This window comes from Chionomys nivalis, chromosome 18 (assembly GCF_950005125.1).
Source record: "Chionomys nivalis chromosome 18, mChiNiv1.1, whole genome shotgun sequence".
In the NCBI taxonomy this organism is placed as follows: domain Eukaryota; kingdom Metazoa; phylum Chordata; class Mammalia; order Rodentia; family Cricetidae; genus Chionomys; species Chionomys nivalis.
Window position 1 is genome coordinate 63514185 of NC_080103.1, and position 13827 is coordinate 63528011.

Here is a 13827-nt window from a genome sequence, read left to right on the forward strand (position 1 = left end):
TTGATTCTGCCAATCTCCTGACCAGCATGCTCTCTCTTCTTTACTCATTGTAAATACAATTCATTTTTCAAGAGCTGCAAAGTTCTGTACTTGGAAGAATGCGTTTGCTTTACTCATAATTCATCCCATGAACACACCAATTCCAAGTAGCCCAGCATTTACTGTGGTCCATGATCAGCCCATATAGTCAGGAAGTGAGATGACCAGGTGGTCATAGGCCCTTTTCTTAAGATGCTTATAGTGGCCTGTCTCTCCAGAATAGTGGCCTGTCTCTCTAAATAAACTTTACTTAAGGGCAAGGGCGTACTTCATACTCTGTAAGTCCCCCAGGATGGAAACAGTGTCTGATTCAAACAAACAAAAGGACAACACCTCGCCTGGGTTTTCTGTGTTCTGCTGACCTCAGCTGGGCAGATGAGAAGACTGCCCCTTGCCACGGCTGACAATCACAGACATTATTAAGCTGAGATCTTCGAGCCTGAAAGTGAATAGAGAGATCCAATCCAGGGTAACCTTATGACAAGCATATGTTTATGTCTTATTAGCTTCAAATATTTTCTTAAATTGTAATTCTGTCTTACTACCGTCATATAAAAATGGGCACTTGGAATGGGGAAGAGCAGCAGCTACCCATAAAGCCAGAGGCGATCTCAGCTGTGACAGCAGATGGGGCCATTACCACAAGGATGAAATGATTTATTCAGAGTTAAGGAACTGGAAGGACCAAGTTAACAGTATGGCTGTTGAAGAGTTTTTTTTTTTTTTTTTTTTTTTGGTTTTTCGAGACAGGGTTTCTCTGTAGCTTTGGAGCCTGTCCTGGAACTCCCTTTGTAGACCAGGCTGGCCTCGAACTCACAGAGATCCGCCTGCCTCTGCCTCCCAAGTGCTGGGATTAAAGGCGTGCGCCACCACCGCCCGGCTTGTTGAAGAGTTTTTGAAGAGAGTTTGGGGAAGTCACGATCCCTCCCTCACTTCTGCCACAAATGCTGTGTGGCAAATAGACTGGAAAAGGGGAGCTATTCCCTGACAACACTTCCTGTGTTTGTCAGAGTCTGATGTGTGACACAGTGGTAAATAAGGAGGGGATCCTGACTCTGTGGAACTTAGACTGTAAAGTTTTGTTAAACCATGTTAGTTATCAGTTATGTTATTTGTGCATTTGTTACTTTGCACGCTTTTCTATAAATTTTGCATAATTTTTATACCTTTATTTGTACACTTGGGCCAACCCTGTTAGTGAGCCCCAGGTAATGTGCAGCTCAGAGCCTTTTCTCGAGTCCTGAATCTGTATTTCAGTTCTCGACTAGCCCTCCCCCTCCCCATGTGTCTCAAAGGTGCTCAAACAGCTTCCAGGACTGTTTATCTCCAGTTCACTTTCCTCTCCTGCTATATTCCTCTACCTTTTATCCAGACCACAGCCAAAGCCACACACTAACGTTCCTACCTCCTCATGTTCTGAAAGCCACCTCTTTCCCTTTTCACTTCGGTATAGAAGCACAATATTTCTTAAACTATGACTTTCACATATTACTGTTTTCTTTTGTATGTTTCTACTGAAATTGTAGTTCTGTTCACAATTTGAGACACCTATAGTAAGTTAGTAGTAAACAGTTATTGATAAGTTTCATATCGGAGTACTTTTTCTTTCATTGCCTTTTATGAAAATCAATTTTATTGGTTTCTACACAAGGGACAGCAGGACCAGTATGGATGCAGAAGTTGGGGTGAAAGCAGACAAGCAAAGTGTTGGTCTGGCCTTTCTCTGAGGATGGACAAACACGGACCCTACTGGACAGCTCCATGGAGCCACCTGGCAGAGAGGCCAGCATGTGGGTTAGGTTGCTGGATGCTAGCCTCAGTTCTTGGTGGGATCTGAGGTGACCACTGACTGGGCATTGCCAGCTGAGCACCTGCTTGTCCCATGCTTTATTTCCGGGTCTGCTCATAGTTGTTGGTGAACCAGGCACAAGTTTTCTTCACAGCTCTCTCGAAAGGGATGAAACAGAAATCAGGCAAGTAGGCCTGAAGCTTGCCATTGTTGGCTATCTTAGACTGTCCATCTGACTTTATTGAATCAAAAGTGACTTCCTCACAGAAGTCCATTGCCTCTACTACAGCCTCGGCTGCCGCTTTGATGGACACTTCATCTTCCTCGCCTACTGAGAAGATAATGGACTCCATTTCACTGTGCTCCCACAGGACCCAGATGAAGAGCCAGGCTAGGTCCACAGAGTAGATGAATTGCCTTCGTGGTTTCCCTGTACCCCACACAGTCAAGGCTGAACCATTACTCTTGGCCAGGTGCACCGTATGGATGAGCTCAGGTAGCAAACGGCCATCTTCGATGTTGATGTTGTCATGAGGCTAGATGACATTGGTAGGGATGACGACAGTGAAGGTACAGCCATGTTGTTTCAAGTGGCCCTGTTCTGTACGTCCATCATCCTCTTGGCACACAAATACCCAAAATTGCTGCTGTGAGGTGGACTGTTGTGGATCATTGTCTCGTCGATTGGATAGGTGGTCTTGTCAGGGAAGATACAGGCGAACAGGTGGGAGGGCACCTGCAAGTGCCCACCTTGAAGGCTGAATGCAGGACATTGTCTTTGATGGGCACATTATTCTTCCAGAAATCCAAGTTGTATTTGATATTCCGGAAAAGGCCCCCTACTGCTGCAGCAAGATGGATAACACAGGTAGGCTGTACCTTCTGGAACAGAGCTTGGGTTTGTGCTGCGTCAGTCAGCTCTGCATCTTTGGAAGAGACAAACACCCATTCCTCCCCAGGTAAGCCAGCCCATCTGCGACCACTTTCTGGATGACTTTGCCCACCAGTCCGGAGCCCTGTCACCAGGATCCCCATGGATCCTGGGGGCTCACCCATTGTGGCTGCACCTGCTCTGGGTTCTAGAGCTGCTTCCTGAGGTCCAGGTGGAAGGGGCAAGACTCTTCCAGGGAATTCTGGGAAATGGACCTAGAGTACTTTTTCATGTGCAGATGGGAACATTAGGGTCTTGGCCTTTGACGGAAGCTGCCATCCATGTTGAATGTTAGGTTGAATGCTTCATGGTATTAAGGGCACTGTTGCCTTGACTGCAATTCTCTCACCACCTTTCTCCCTTTATTCTGCAAAAGGGTGGGTCTCTGGCTCCACCATCACACAGCTTTTCTGGGTGTCTCACATTCTCATTGCTGCGCCTTCCCTAAGGCTTCCTCTCTTCCCTTCTACTTTCTCTGAATTTTTCATGACTTTCCCAGTAGAAGCCAGCTTTCATCTCTCCTATCTTATTTTTCTGTCTTGCTTTCAGTTAGCTGCCCGACTCATTTGCATGCCTCTTAATAGGCTTGGATTTCTAAAAAGCCAAACTGTGTTTAATTAATCTTTGGATCTCTAGTTCTTACATAACATCTGCATAAACAAACATAGGTCAAATGTGTGCTGCATGGGTAAACAGCAAGCTGACTCGAGGCACCAGAGGGATTTGTCTACCATTGCTCCCTAAATCCTGCCCAAAGGACAAAACCAAAACTAAAGGTAAAGAAATGAACTGGGAAAATGCTGCTGCCAGTGAGCAGGAAATGCAAGAGGCTAGAAACGTGGGAGAGAATTTGTAGACATAATAAAGCAAATTTGTCTTAAAAATTTCAGTGCCGGGAGGTGGTGTGCATGCCTTTATCTCAGCACTTGGTGGGCAAATGCAGGTGGATCTCTATAGTGATATTTTATTTATGTGTTGATAAATAAAGCTTGCCTGAATATCAGAAGGCAAAGCTAAACCACTAGAGGCCAGGCAGTGGTGGTACACACTTTTAAACCCAGGATTTGGGAGACAGAGGCAGATGAATCTCTGTGAGTTCAAGGCTACCCTGGGCTATACAAGATCAGTACCGAAACAAATCCAGGTGGTGGTGGTTGACACCTTTAATCTGAGCACTAGAGGGAATATAAAATGAGAGAAGAGAGAGGTTTAGTTTGCTTAGTCTGAGGTCGCCCAGCCTTCGTAGAGGTAAGACTTCTCTAGTGGCTTGGCTGCTTTGCTTTTCTGGTTTTCACATTGAACCCCAATTTCTGTCTCTGGGTTTTTTATTCTTCATGCTACAGATCTCTGTGAATTTGAGGCCAGCCTGGCCTACCGAGTGGGTTCCAGAATAGCTAAGACTACACAGAGAAACCCTGTCTCAAAAAACCAAAACAACAACAACAACAACAACAACAACAACAACAAAAACCATGTCTTTAATCCCAACACTCGGGAGGCAGAGACAGGCAGATCTCTGTGAGTTCAAGGCCAGCCTGGTCTACAAGAACTAGTTTCAGGACAGGCTCCAAAGCGACTGAGAAACCCTGTCTTGAAAAACAAAACAAAACAAAACAAAAAAGCAAAAAACAAAACACCCCCCCTCCCAAAAAAATATCATCTTCCATTTGTGACTTTATAAACCCAAAGGACTCTCTCGGAAAGCAGAGTTATTGATACCCCTAATGAACGCCAAAAATCTGTGGAGATTACTACTTTTGCTGAGAGGGAAAAATTCCCAGTGTCTATTAACACAAAAGGTACATGCCCTTCCTACCTGTCCAGCTCAGCAACAGGAAAGCAATATAGTTATGTGCTGAGGCCTGGTATGATGAGTGAAAGTGAGATATTTTAATGTAACTTCCATTAATTTCTCTTATGCTATGATGGGCTATCCACAGACATTCTGGGGAGCTGTCTGAAAGGAAATCCTAGGGTGGGGGATACCTAGACACAGATTTGGTGGACTGTCTTTGTATGCTCTGCAGTAATTGCTTCAGATGCTTAGTGGGAGTTATTTTATTTACAGTTCAAACTCCTTGGGATCTACAGGCAATATCTTCACAACTGATTTAGAAATTTACCCCTTCTCCTTTCTACCACTCTGACCCCCAGGCATTCTTGTTCTTGTCTAGATATGACAGTAATTTTCTTACTAGCTTCCTTGACTCCACCTTGACAATTTTCTCCCTGAAACACTTTTTGTTCATGTTTAATATAGTAGTCAAGTTGACCACAATAACACTGTATAACATATGTCAAAAGGAAGAAGATTTAATAGAATCCCAGCAAAGCTTTACTGACTCACTTTCCAAAGGTCTGGGTTTCTCATTTGCCCACTCCTGGCTCATTGTCACCTTCTCTTCCCGCTCTACTGTGTCCTCTTGGTCTTGCACCCTTCAGCCTTTCTGTTGTCTTGGAGATGTGCACTCATCTCCAGCATGGGGTATCCTTCCATTACACATCTATACAGCTTCCTCCTTTATTAACTCCAGGGCTTTACTAAAATGTCAAGCAGGAACCTGGAGGCAAGAGCTAATGCAGAGGCCAGGGAGAAATGCTGTTTACTGGTTTGTTCCCCAAGACTTGCTTAAGGGGCTTTCTTATAGTACCCAGGACCACCAGTCCAAAGGTGACATCACGTACAGTGAGCTTGGCCCTCTCACGCCAATAGTCTATCAAGACAATGCACTAAAGTTTTGCCCACAGGCAAATTTAGTGGGGGCATTTTATTAGTTGAGTTTCCCACTTCCAAAAAGGGTCTACCTTGTGTCAAGTTGACACAGAACTAGCCAGCACAGTTGGCCTCTTATCAATTTGACACACAAACTCAATACTAGTCAGCTAGTACCTTTCCCTTTACATTTATCCCCAAGATGGTATGTGAATATTAACAACTCAGTATAAAATATCACAACTTTTAAAAGTCCTAAAGTCTTTAAAAATTCAAACACTTTAAAAGTTCAACCATTTTAAAATACCCAAAGTCTTTGTAAAGTCCCAAAAATCTCTCTAAAATTCTAAAGTCTTACATAAGCATTGGCTTGAGTAAAATAAAAAGTAAACATTTTTTTTTTTTAACTACGCGAATAAAGATCCAGGGGGGCACAGACACAATCATATCAAAGCTAACCTAAAGCCCAACTGTATAAATCTCAGTGTCAGACTTCTGGGACTCACGATCTTCTGGGCTCCAAAGGGCTCTCTACAACACACAAAGCACACCTTGTAGGCTCAGGCCAGCTCCACTCCACACCTGTTGCTGTTCTTGGTGGTAGCCCCACAGTACTGACATTTCCAAAACACCAGGGTCTCCTGCTACAACTGGTCTGGATGTACTTCTACCAACTGCCTCTTTTCAGATCTCTTCAGGGATTCTGACCTTCCACATGGTGCCAAGCTTCAGCTCCTTTCCATGACCCCTTTGATCCTGATCCTTCTACCGCAACCGAGGTTGCACTTTAATTCATGAGCTCTTCCAGATTTTCTCCAGGGACTCTAGCTCTGCCTCATGGTGTCGAGCCTTAGCTGCTCTCCATATCTCTTTCAAGCCTTCAAAATCTATCACTATCTGGGTGATTCTTACACTACCAAGTTTATCTGCCAGCATGAGATATTGCTTCAGATCCTTCTGTACTACAGCTTATCTGTGTGGACCCTGAGGAAATACTCCAGGATTTATTGATCCTCAATGATGCTGGCCTCTTCTTAACCACTTCTAATTTCCCAGTTCCAGCTAACAATCAGCATCAATTGGTTTAGTAAGGCCAAAGTTTTATTTCAGTGGTGTTGGTCTCTTGTTAATCATTGCTGATTCTTCATCCCCAGTGGACTAGAACTACAGAGTTTTGTTTTTGTTTGTTTGTTTTTAAGATAGTTCTTTACTTTAAAACCAAGTATTTAAAGTACTCCAAGAAAAGAAGATAGGCTTGACACGGAACCACAGAATCTTAACTCAAAATACCAGATATATGACCCTAATAAGGTCTTTACTTTCCTCTGGAACTTCACAAACCAGGCCTCCATTGTCTGTTTTCCCTCATTCTTCTTATCTTCTAAGGTCCCCAGAATAGTTCACTGTGCTTTGAGCATTCAATGTCTTTTCTAGTCCAACGTTCTCAGGACATCACAATGGGCAGTTTATCAACTGAGGTTTCCTCTTCCAAAATGACTATCTTACATCAAGTTGATACAGAACTAGCTAGCATAGCAGGAATGGCCAGCTTTGTATTATGAAGTTTCTTACATAACCCATTTGGAAGACTGTCTAATATTGCTCCTGGGGATTGATTCCTCAAAAGACAGCTTGTAATAAAATGCTTTTCAGATAAATGGAAGTGTTTCTTTCACCTTCATTACTGTCTAGCTTGAATCAAACATTTCCTGCTTATTAGGCATAATTCTGATAATTAGAATGGACTAAACTGTTTGCTTTTAATAACCAAATCATTCCAAGTGCCAAGTGGGAACTGGGTATTCTGCTAGACCAGGAAGAACTTTCTGGAGAAAATGTTGTCAAAATCTTAGTCATCAAGGATTTCTATTGTTCTCAGGATAGGACTAAGCTTCTTATTAAGCTATTAGCTTTCTAAGAGGAACTCACCCTTTGGAAATCTGGAGTTTACCACATTTCTTTTTTAGAGGTGGGTCTGTGTTGTTCGTTACCTGCTTTAAATGGGGCATCTTGGAGAGAATGAGAAGTTGGAAAAATAAGGGATTTTCAACTCTTCTTCTCATTATTTCATCATCAACACTTCTTCATGCCGTGGTGATTAAAAAGACAACCACAAAAGTCGTGATGCTCATCAGAGCCACAGCACCTAGGTAGGCACTCCTCCCAACATTCCCAGCTTCAGGTTCTCATTGTTCTCCACCTGCTGCTCCCTGGAGCTACCACTTCTGGATCCTCTCCTCCTTTTTTCACTTCTCTGGGGGCATTATTAGTAACTCTTTATTTTAACTTTTTTTTCTGTGAAACAATTGATACAGTTTGCACCCCTGGCCCTCCTGACTGAGATAGACAAAGATATGCTCGCAATAGCAGCCAAAGTGAGTTTCAGTTCTCAAGTTTTCACGTTAGGTTAATAACTTCTGGCAACGTCTCTGATGTGTATGTGATTCAAAGTCTTGATACTGCTCCACATGCAGTGAAACGGAGGCATTACTAATCAGTATGATTTTAAATACTATGCCTAAAGATAGGAAGGCTTGTTATGTAACGATTCATTCTTATTTTGTTCTTTTAAAGTAATCTTTACTAGGAGAACAATTGGGAAAATTTGATTAGAGGTAGGAAGTGTGTCATAATTACATATGGGGGAAATGAATAGGTGTGTGAATGCCGCTCGCCGCGGGTGTGCATCTACTTTAGGTAATTAAAAATGAGTAAGCCTTGGCAAATTAGGAAAATGTAGAGGTATTTACTGTCATGCTTTTAATAAATTAGTAGTCCAGTCAATTTCAATTAAATGCAGGGACATTAAGAAAAGTACTGAACAGCTTCAAATTTCTCTGAGAATATTTTCATTGTACTCTGCCTGAACACACAGTCTGCCAACCACCGACCTTCTCAGTTATGTGGATCAGGTATCTCCAAAACAAGAATTTTCATCTGTTTTTAAAATGTTCATCTTTAAAATTTTATAAAAGCAAGAGATAAAACCAAACAGAAACAAAATCCATTTGAATCTCAAGATAAAAAACTTCCTCATGAATAGACGGGTGCATTTTGAAAAGAAGCTTCTGAGAGAGGTCACTTATTCTGTCCCCTTGTCTTCTTCCATGTAAGAACACAACAAGGGCATTGAGGAAGAAGAGAGGGTGGACCCCAAGCCAGCTGAATCCTCCAGTACCTACATCTTGGAATGTTTTTACAATTGTGAGAACAGCTTTCCACTGTTGACAAAATATTCAGTCTAAGACATTTTATTTTATCAACACACACACACACACACACACACACACACACACACACACACACACACACACACTTTCCTTATTGTGGTCTGTTTATTTAAGAAGTGGAAAAGTTTTACATCAAAATTTTTTCTATAAACCTACAGCACTAACACATTGAAGGGAAAATTATCTAATTAAATTCAGGGGCATAAATTGTTTAAAAATTGTGGAACAAGGAACCAATTAAGTCACAGACTATTTGAATCGTTACAGAGAAATTCGTGAAGGATCTGTAGAAAACTTCGTACTTTTAATAAGCAGATCTATTAGTTATGTAGAAGTTAAAACTCAATGACCTGTAGACAGAAGTAGGAGACTGTTTTAATTGTTGAAGACTTTTTATGTCTTTTTAAATTGGTTTTATTGAGCTCTACATTTTTCTCTGCTCCCCTCCTTTTCTCTTCCCTCCCCTCCAACCCTCTCCCATGGTCCCCATGGTCCCAATTTACTCAGAAGATGTTGGAAGAAGACATTTGTAACTGCATCCAAAAGATGATGTGCTGAGCAAGAAACTAAACATATGCAGGAACTTTTAAAACAGAAGTCACATGACTTAGGATAATATCAAGATGTCGATGTCAGTCGAATACTGAGCTGTGGAGCCAGGGCTCTGTTGAGCAAATGTCAGCATTTCTTTTTGAGAAACATGATGATGACAGAGTAGATCACTGTCATATCAACGAATAAAACTATCCATCTTGAGCAGTGCTTCTCAGTCTTTCTAATGTTGCAACCCTTTAATACAATTCCTCATGTTGTGGTGACTCCAAACCATCAAATTATTTTCATTGTTACTTCATAAGTATAATTTTGCTACTGTTATGATTCACAATGTAAGTATTTGTTTTTTTCCAATGATATCTGGGGGTTTAGGCCCACAGGTTAAAAATCACTGATCTGGAGTACGATTTATTACACACCATGGAGAGCTTACATTGTAGTAATCATAAATCAAATTTCAATAAGTATAATTTGATAAAAATAAACATATCCTAATGTGGTGGTTCGAATGAAAATGGCCTCTACATGCTCATAGGAAGTGGCACTATTAGGAGGTATGGCTTTGTTGGAGTAGGTGTGTCCTTGTTATAGGAAGTGTGCTGCTGGGGGTGGGCTTTGAGGTTTCAAATGCTCAAGTCAGGCCCAGTGTCTGTTATTGTGAGGTGGCCGCTTATTTTATTCCCGGATGCTCAGCCCTGAAATAACCACACAGATACTGTATTAAATTAAATCACTGCTTGGCCCATTAGCTCTAGCTTCTTATTGGCTAACTCTTATATCTTAATTTAACCCATTTTTAGTAATCTATGTATTGCCACGTAGCTGAGGATTACCAGGTAAAGTTCCATCTGGCTCCAGCGGGGCTACATGGCTTCTCTCTGACTCCTACTCCTTTCTCCCAGCGTTCAGTTTAGTTTCCTGGCCTAGCTCTGTTCCCCTATAGCTCTGCTATAGTCCCAAAGCTGGTCCTTTATTTACCAATGGTAATCACAGCACACAGAGGGAAAATCCCACATCAGTCTGTCTCTCTTCTTGCTGCCTGGAGATCCAGATATAGAACTCTCAGCTACCACCATGTCTGCCTGTGTTTTGCCATGCTTCCTGCCATGCTGATAATAGATTAAACCTCTGAAATGTAAGCAAATCCCAACTAAATGCTTTTCTTTATAAGAGTTGCCATGGTCATGATGTCTTCATGGCAATAGAAACCCTAACTAAGGTACTTAGTCATTTTTGTTGATTTAAATATTTAAATTAAATATATGTATATGTATATGTATATATATATATATATATATATATATATATATATCTCCATGTGAAAAGCTTGCAAAGTCCTTGGTGACTGAAATTCTCTCTCTCTCTTTTTATTTATTTATTTATTTATTTATTTATTTATTTATTTTTATTTTTGAGACAGGGTTTCTCCGTAGCTTCTTGGTTCCTGTCCTGGAACTAGCTCTTGTAGACCAGGCTGGCCTTGAACTCACTGAGATCCGCCTGCTTAAACACATATAAGGAATGCTTACTGCAGATGCTCTTACATGAAAACTTGCCCAAAGCCCATGAAATGGATGGGAGTAATATTCCTATTTTAATGATGAGGGAGAAGCAGTTACAAAGTGAGGTGAGGGCCTCAATTGCTGTTTGTGTCCTTTCTCCCATGGCATCAAGACATGTGTGCTAAAGGCAAGCAGGGCCCTCCTTAAAGCCTCAGTAACTGACTTCAAATCTGTCTGCACATACTCCTAGCTTCACAACTATTTATTAATTACCACCCTCACCAATCCCTGTCTCCACCACCACACATATCTTCCTTAAAAATGACAAGATACATGGCTGGAGAGATAGGTTTGTGGTAAAGGATGCTTATTGCTCTTACAGAGGATCCAAGTTCAGTTCCCAACACCCATGTCAAGTGGCTCACAACTGTCTGTAACTCTAGCTCCAGAGGCTCTGACAGCCTCTTCTGGCACTACCCTTTATAGGAAAAATGCCAGTCTTCTATCGTGACAATAGGGTGATTATCAATTTGATTATAAGGGAAGGCCAGTTCAGGCACCCTCTTCACTATTGTTAGGTGTCTTAGCTGGGGCCATCCTTGTAGATTCCTGGGAGTTTCCTTAGCACCAGATTTCTCCCTAACACATAATGGCTCCCTCAATCAAGATATCTCTTTCCTTTCTCTAGGGAGGTAAATTTTATTTAAGGATAGATTGAGGCTTTCAATCACAGACAGATAAAGCCACGTTTTTGCCATTGAAAAAACAGTCCTAAACAGCAGCATAATAACTTGCTGGATATGATTAAAATAAAACAGCGAATATTCCTCATGTATTCTCTTATATCATTAATGGAATCCCTACCACTCTTGCACAGGAGCACTGACCGAGTGCACCTTTTCCTGGTCTTATATATGCAATATTCTTTAATTCTCACAGAAGCCCTTTAAAATAGCAACCACTATATCCCCCATTTTATAGATCAGGAAAATGGGGTTTAGAGAGATTAAGTCACTTTCCCCAAATCAATCAACAATTGAAGGATTAGAAAAGCTGATTGACTATTCAGAGGCCTTCAGTTAACTATACATTTGGAGACTTGACAGTGTCTAATGAGAAACTTCTGCACACAGTATGCTTGGTCTTCTTACAAAGGATTTTCTGTTTTCTTTCTAATTTGATTTTGTGATTCTGGTCTTTGGGCATACTTTAAGGTAAAAAGCTGGAAAGTGGCTATCAGAACACTGCCAATCTCTCAGGCAGTGAGGCATTAGCATTTCTTCATGGGAAAGACATTTTATTATGGTTGGAAGGGTGCTGACCCTGGGGCTAACTTCTAAACCAACACAGTAATCTTCAAGGTGTGGGCTCTAAACAAACCCTTTTAACCCTTCAGCAGTCACATAACAGTTATGTATCAGTTACCATTTCAGGTTAATACGTAATGTTAAGGTGACCACATGTCAGGTTAGGATTAGCTGAGATGAAGCTTGCAAAATGCTTTATTCCTGCTACCCAGTTGGTACTTAAATTGTCAAAACATACAGCCTGTAATTCTGTTTTTCTGTGATAGGTAACATACAGTTTCCTGTGGTTTATTATATAGTCAAACAATCAACATAACTCCTAGCTTTTATTGTTTTAATGTTTGGCAAACACACTTATGCACTCAAAACTTAAATGCCTGGGTTGTGAAGACACAACAGAAAGAATCCCCTGGAGTCTGTTTGACAAGTTTAAAAAGCCCGTTTGCTTACCAGCTCGCTGAATTCATTATTGCCTAGGTCAAGTCTCTCCAGCTGGGCCAGTTTGTGCATTGACCTGTAACAGATGGAGAAAAGGGCCATTAAGAGATAGCACTTGACACATCACTCTAAAGAAAGACTACCCACAAAGACCTATTTTCCTGACTGTATTACATACAGAATACCACAATATTCCTCAGCAAGAGGTGTACCATAGATGCACAGAGAAGCATGTGAATGGCCACCTGGGTGCAGTTATGGAAGACCATGGTTCACAGCACTGGGTCTCCAATGCAGTGCATTATGGGAGTTCAAGGCTATCTGTTTCATACCTTGGGAATCCCATTAAATATCTATACCAGGAGGAGTAGGGTAGGTCCACTGTCTTATTTTTAAGGATCACGGCAGTGATTTGTTAATCACAAATGGTTGAAGTCAATCTTGGAATCCTACTTCTACCTCTTGCCTTGAGTTTATCATCAGCTTTGTTCTTTCTCACTATTTCAGGAGTTTCTGCTATAGACAGACCATTTTCACTGATTCCTAAATATACTGAGCTGGGGCCACCATAGTGCTGAACTGTTGCAAGACCCTTGGCCAAGACTTTGCTTCAAAGGTATTCTAGAACACTCCTAGTATGTAAGCATTTCTCAAATCACTACTAAGTAAGCATACAACATAACAAGAGATTAGGATTTTTTGAAAAGATTTTTTTATCCTCCCCCAATCTAGAATATGCTCCTTAATTCCTATCTGCATAGAGGCTGTTAAAATTTCAGAAACAACAATCTTAGAAATTTTGGTTTCTTCATCTCAAACTGGATATAGGAACTATTAAATTTTTAGGACTATTAAGTGATAATATATTGCAATCTAGACTCAAACAGTATGAATCTTTTATAGCTACAATTACTGGGGTACTAGTATGTACCGGTTTGGGGTACACTGATGAACAAAACTGACAACAATTCCTTCACCAAAGGACTTTATATCCAGTTGGAGGAGAATGACAGCAAGCAAAACAATGAAATAAGACACAGTAATATGTTAGGGTAAAGTGCTACAGTGAAACCTAGGCAGAGGTAGTGGACAAGAAGGATACTTCTCATAGAGATTTTACTTTCAATAAGGTGATCAAATTCCACTTTATCAGGATGAGATTCGTAATAATGTAAGTACTTAGATTCTCTATTACCTCCCAAGTCATCAAGACGATAAGCATTGCTCACATTACAAGCAGCCCGCAGTCATGAGAGAACAGCTCTTACACAACTGGATGAATCCCATAGAAATGCGTTTGTGTGCTGCTAGATACACAGAGTG

General features: G+C 41.2%; 1 protein-coding gene and 1 pseudogene across 8 annotated transcripts in view; both read right to left on the reverse strand.

Moving 5' to 3' along the window:
- Window positions 1–13827, reverse strand: part of Lrrc7 (leucine rich repeat containing 7) — a 401293-nt gene that overhangs the window by 121269 nt on the left and 266197 nt on the right. For all 8 annotated transcript variants that reach the window (XM_057793710.1, XM_057793709.1, XM_057793712.1 and 5 more), the window contains one exon: window positions 12517–12580. In XM_057793710.1, the coding sequence (XP_057649693.1) occupies window positions 12517–12580 (64 nt within the window). The remainder of the gene's footprint in view (window positions 1–12516; window positions 12581–13827) is intronic.
- On the reverse strand, window positions 1927–2884 carry LOC130889787 (GDP-L-fucose synthase-like; annotated as a pseudogene).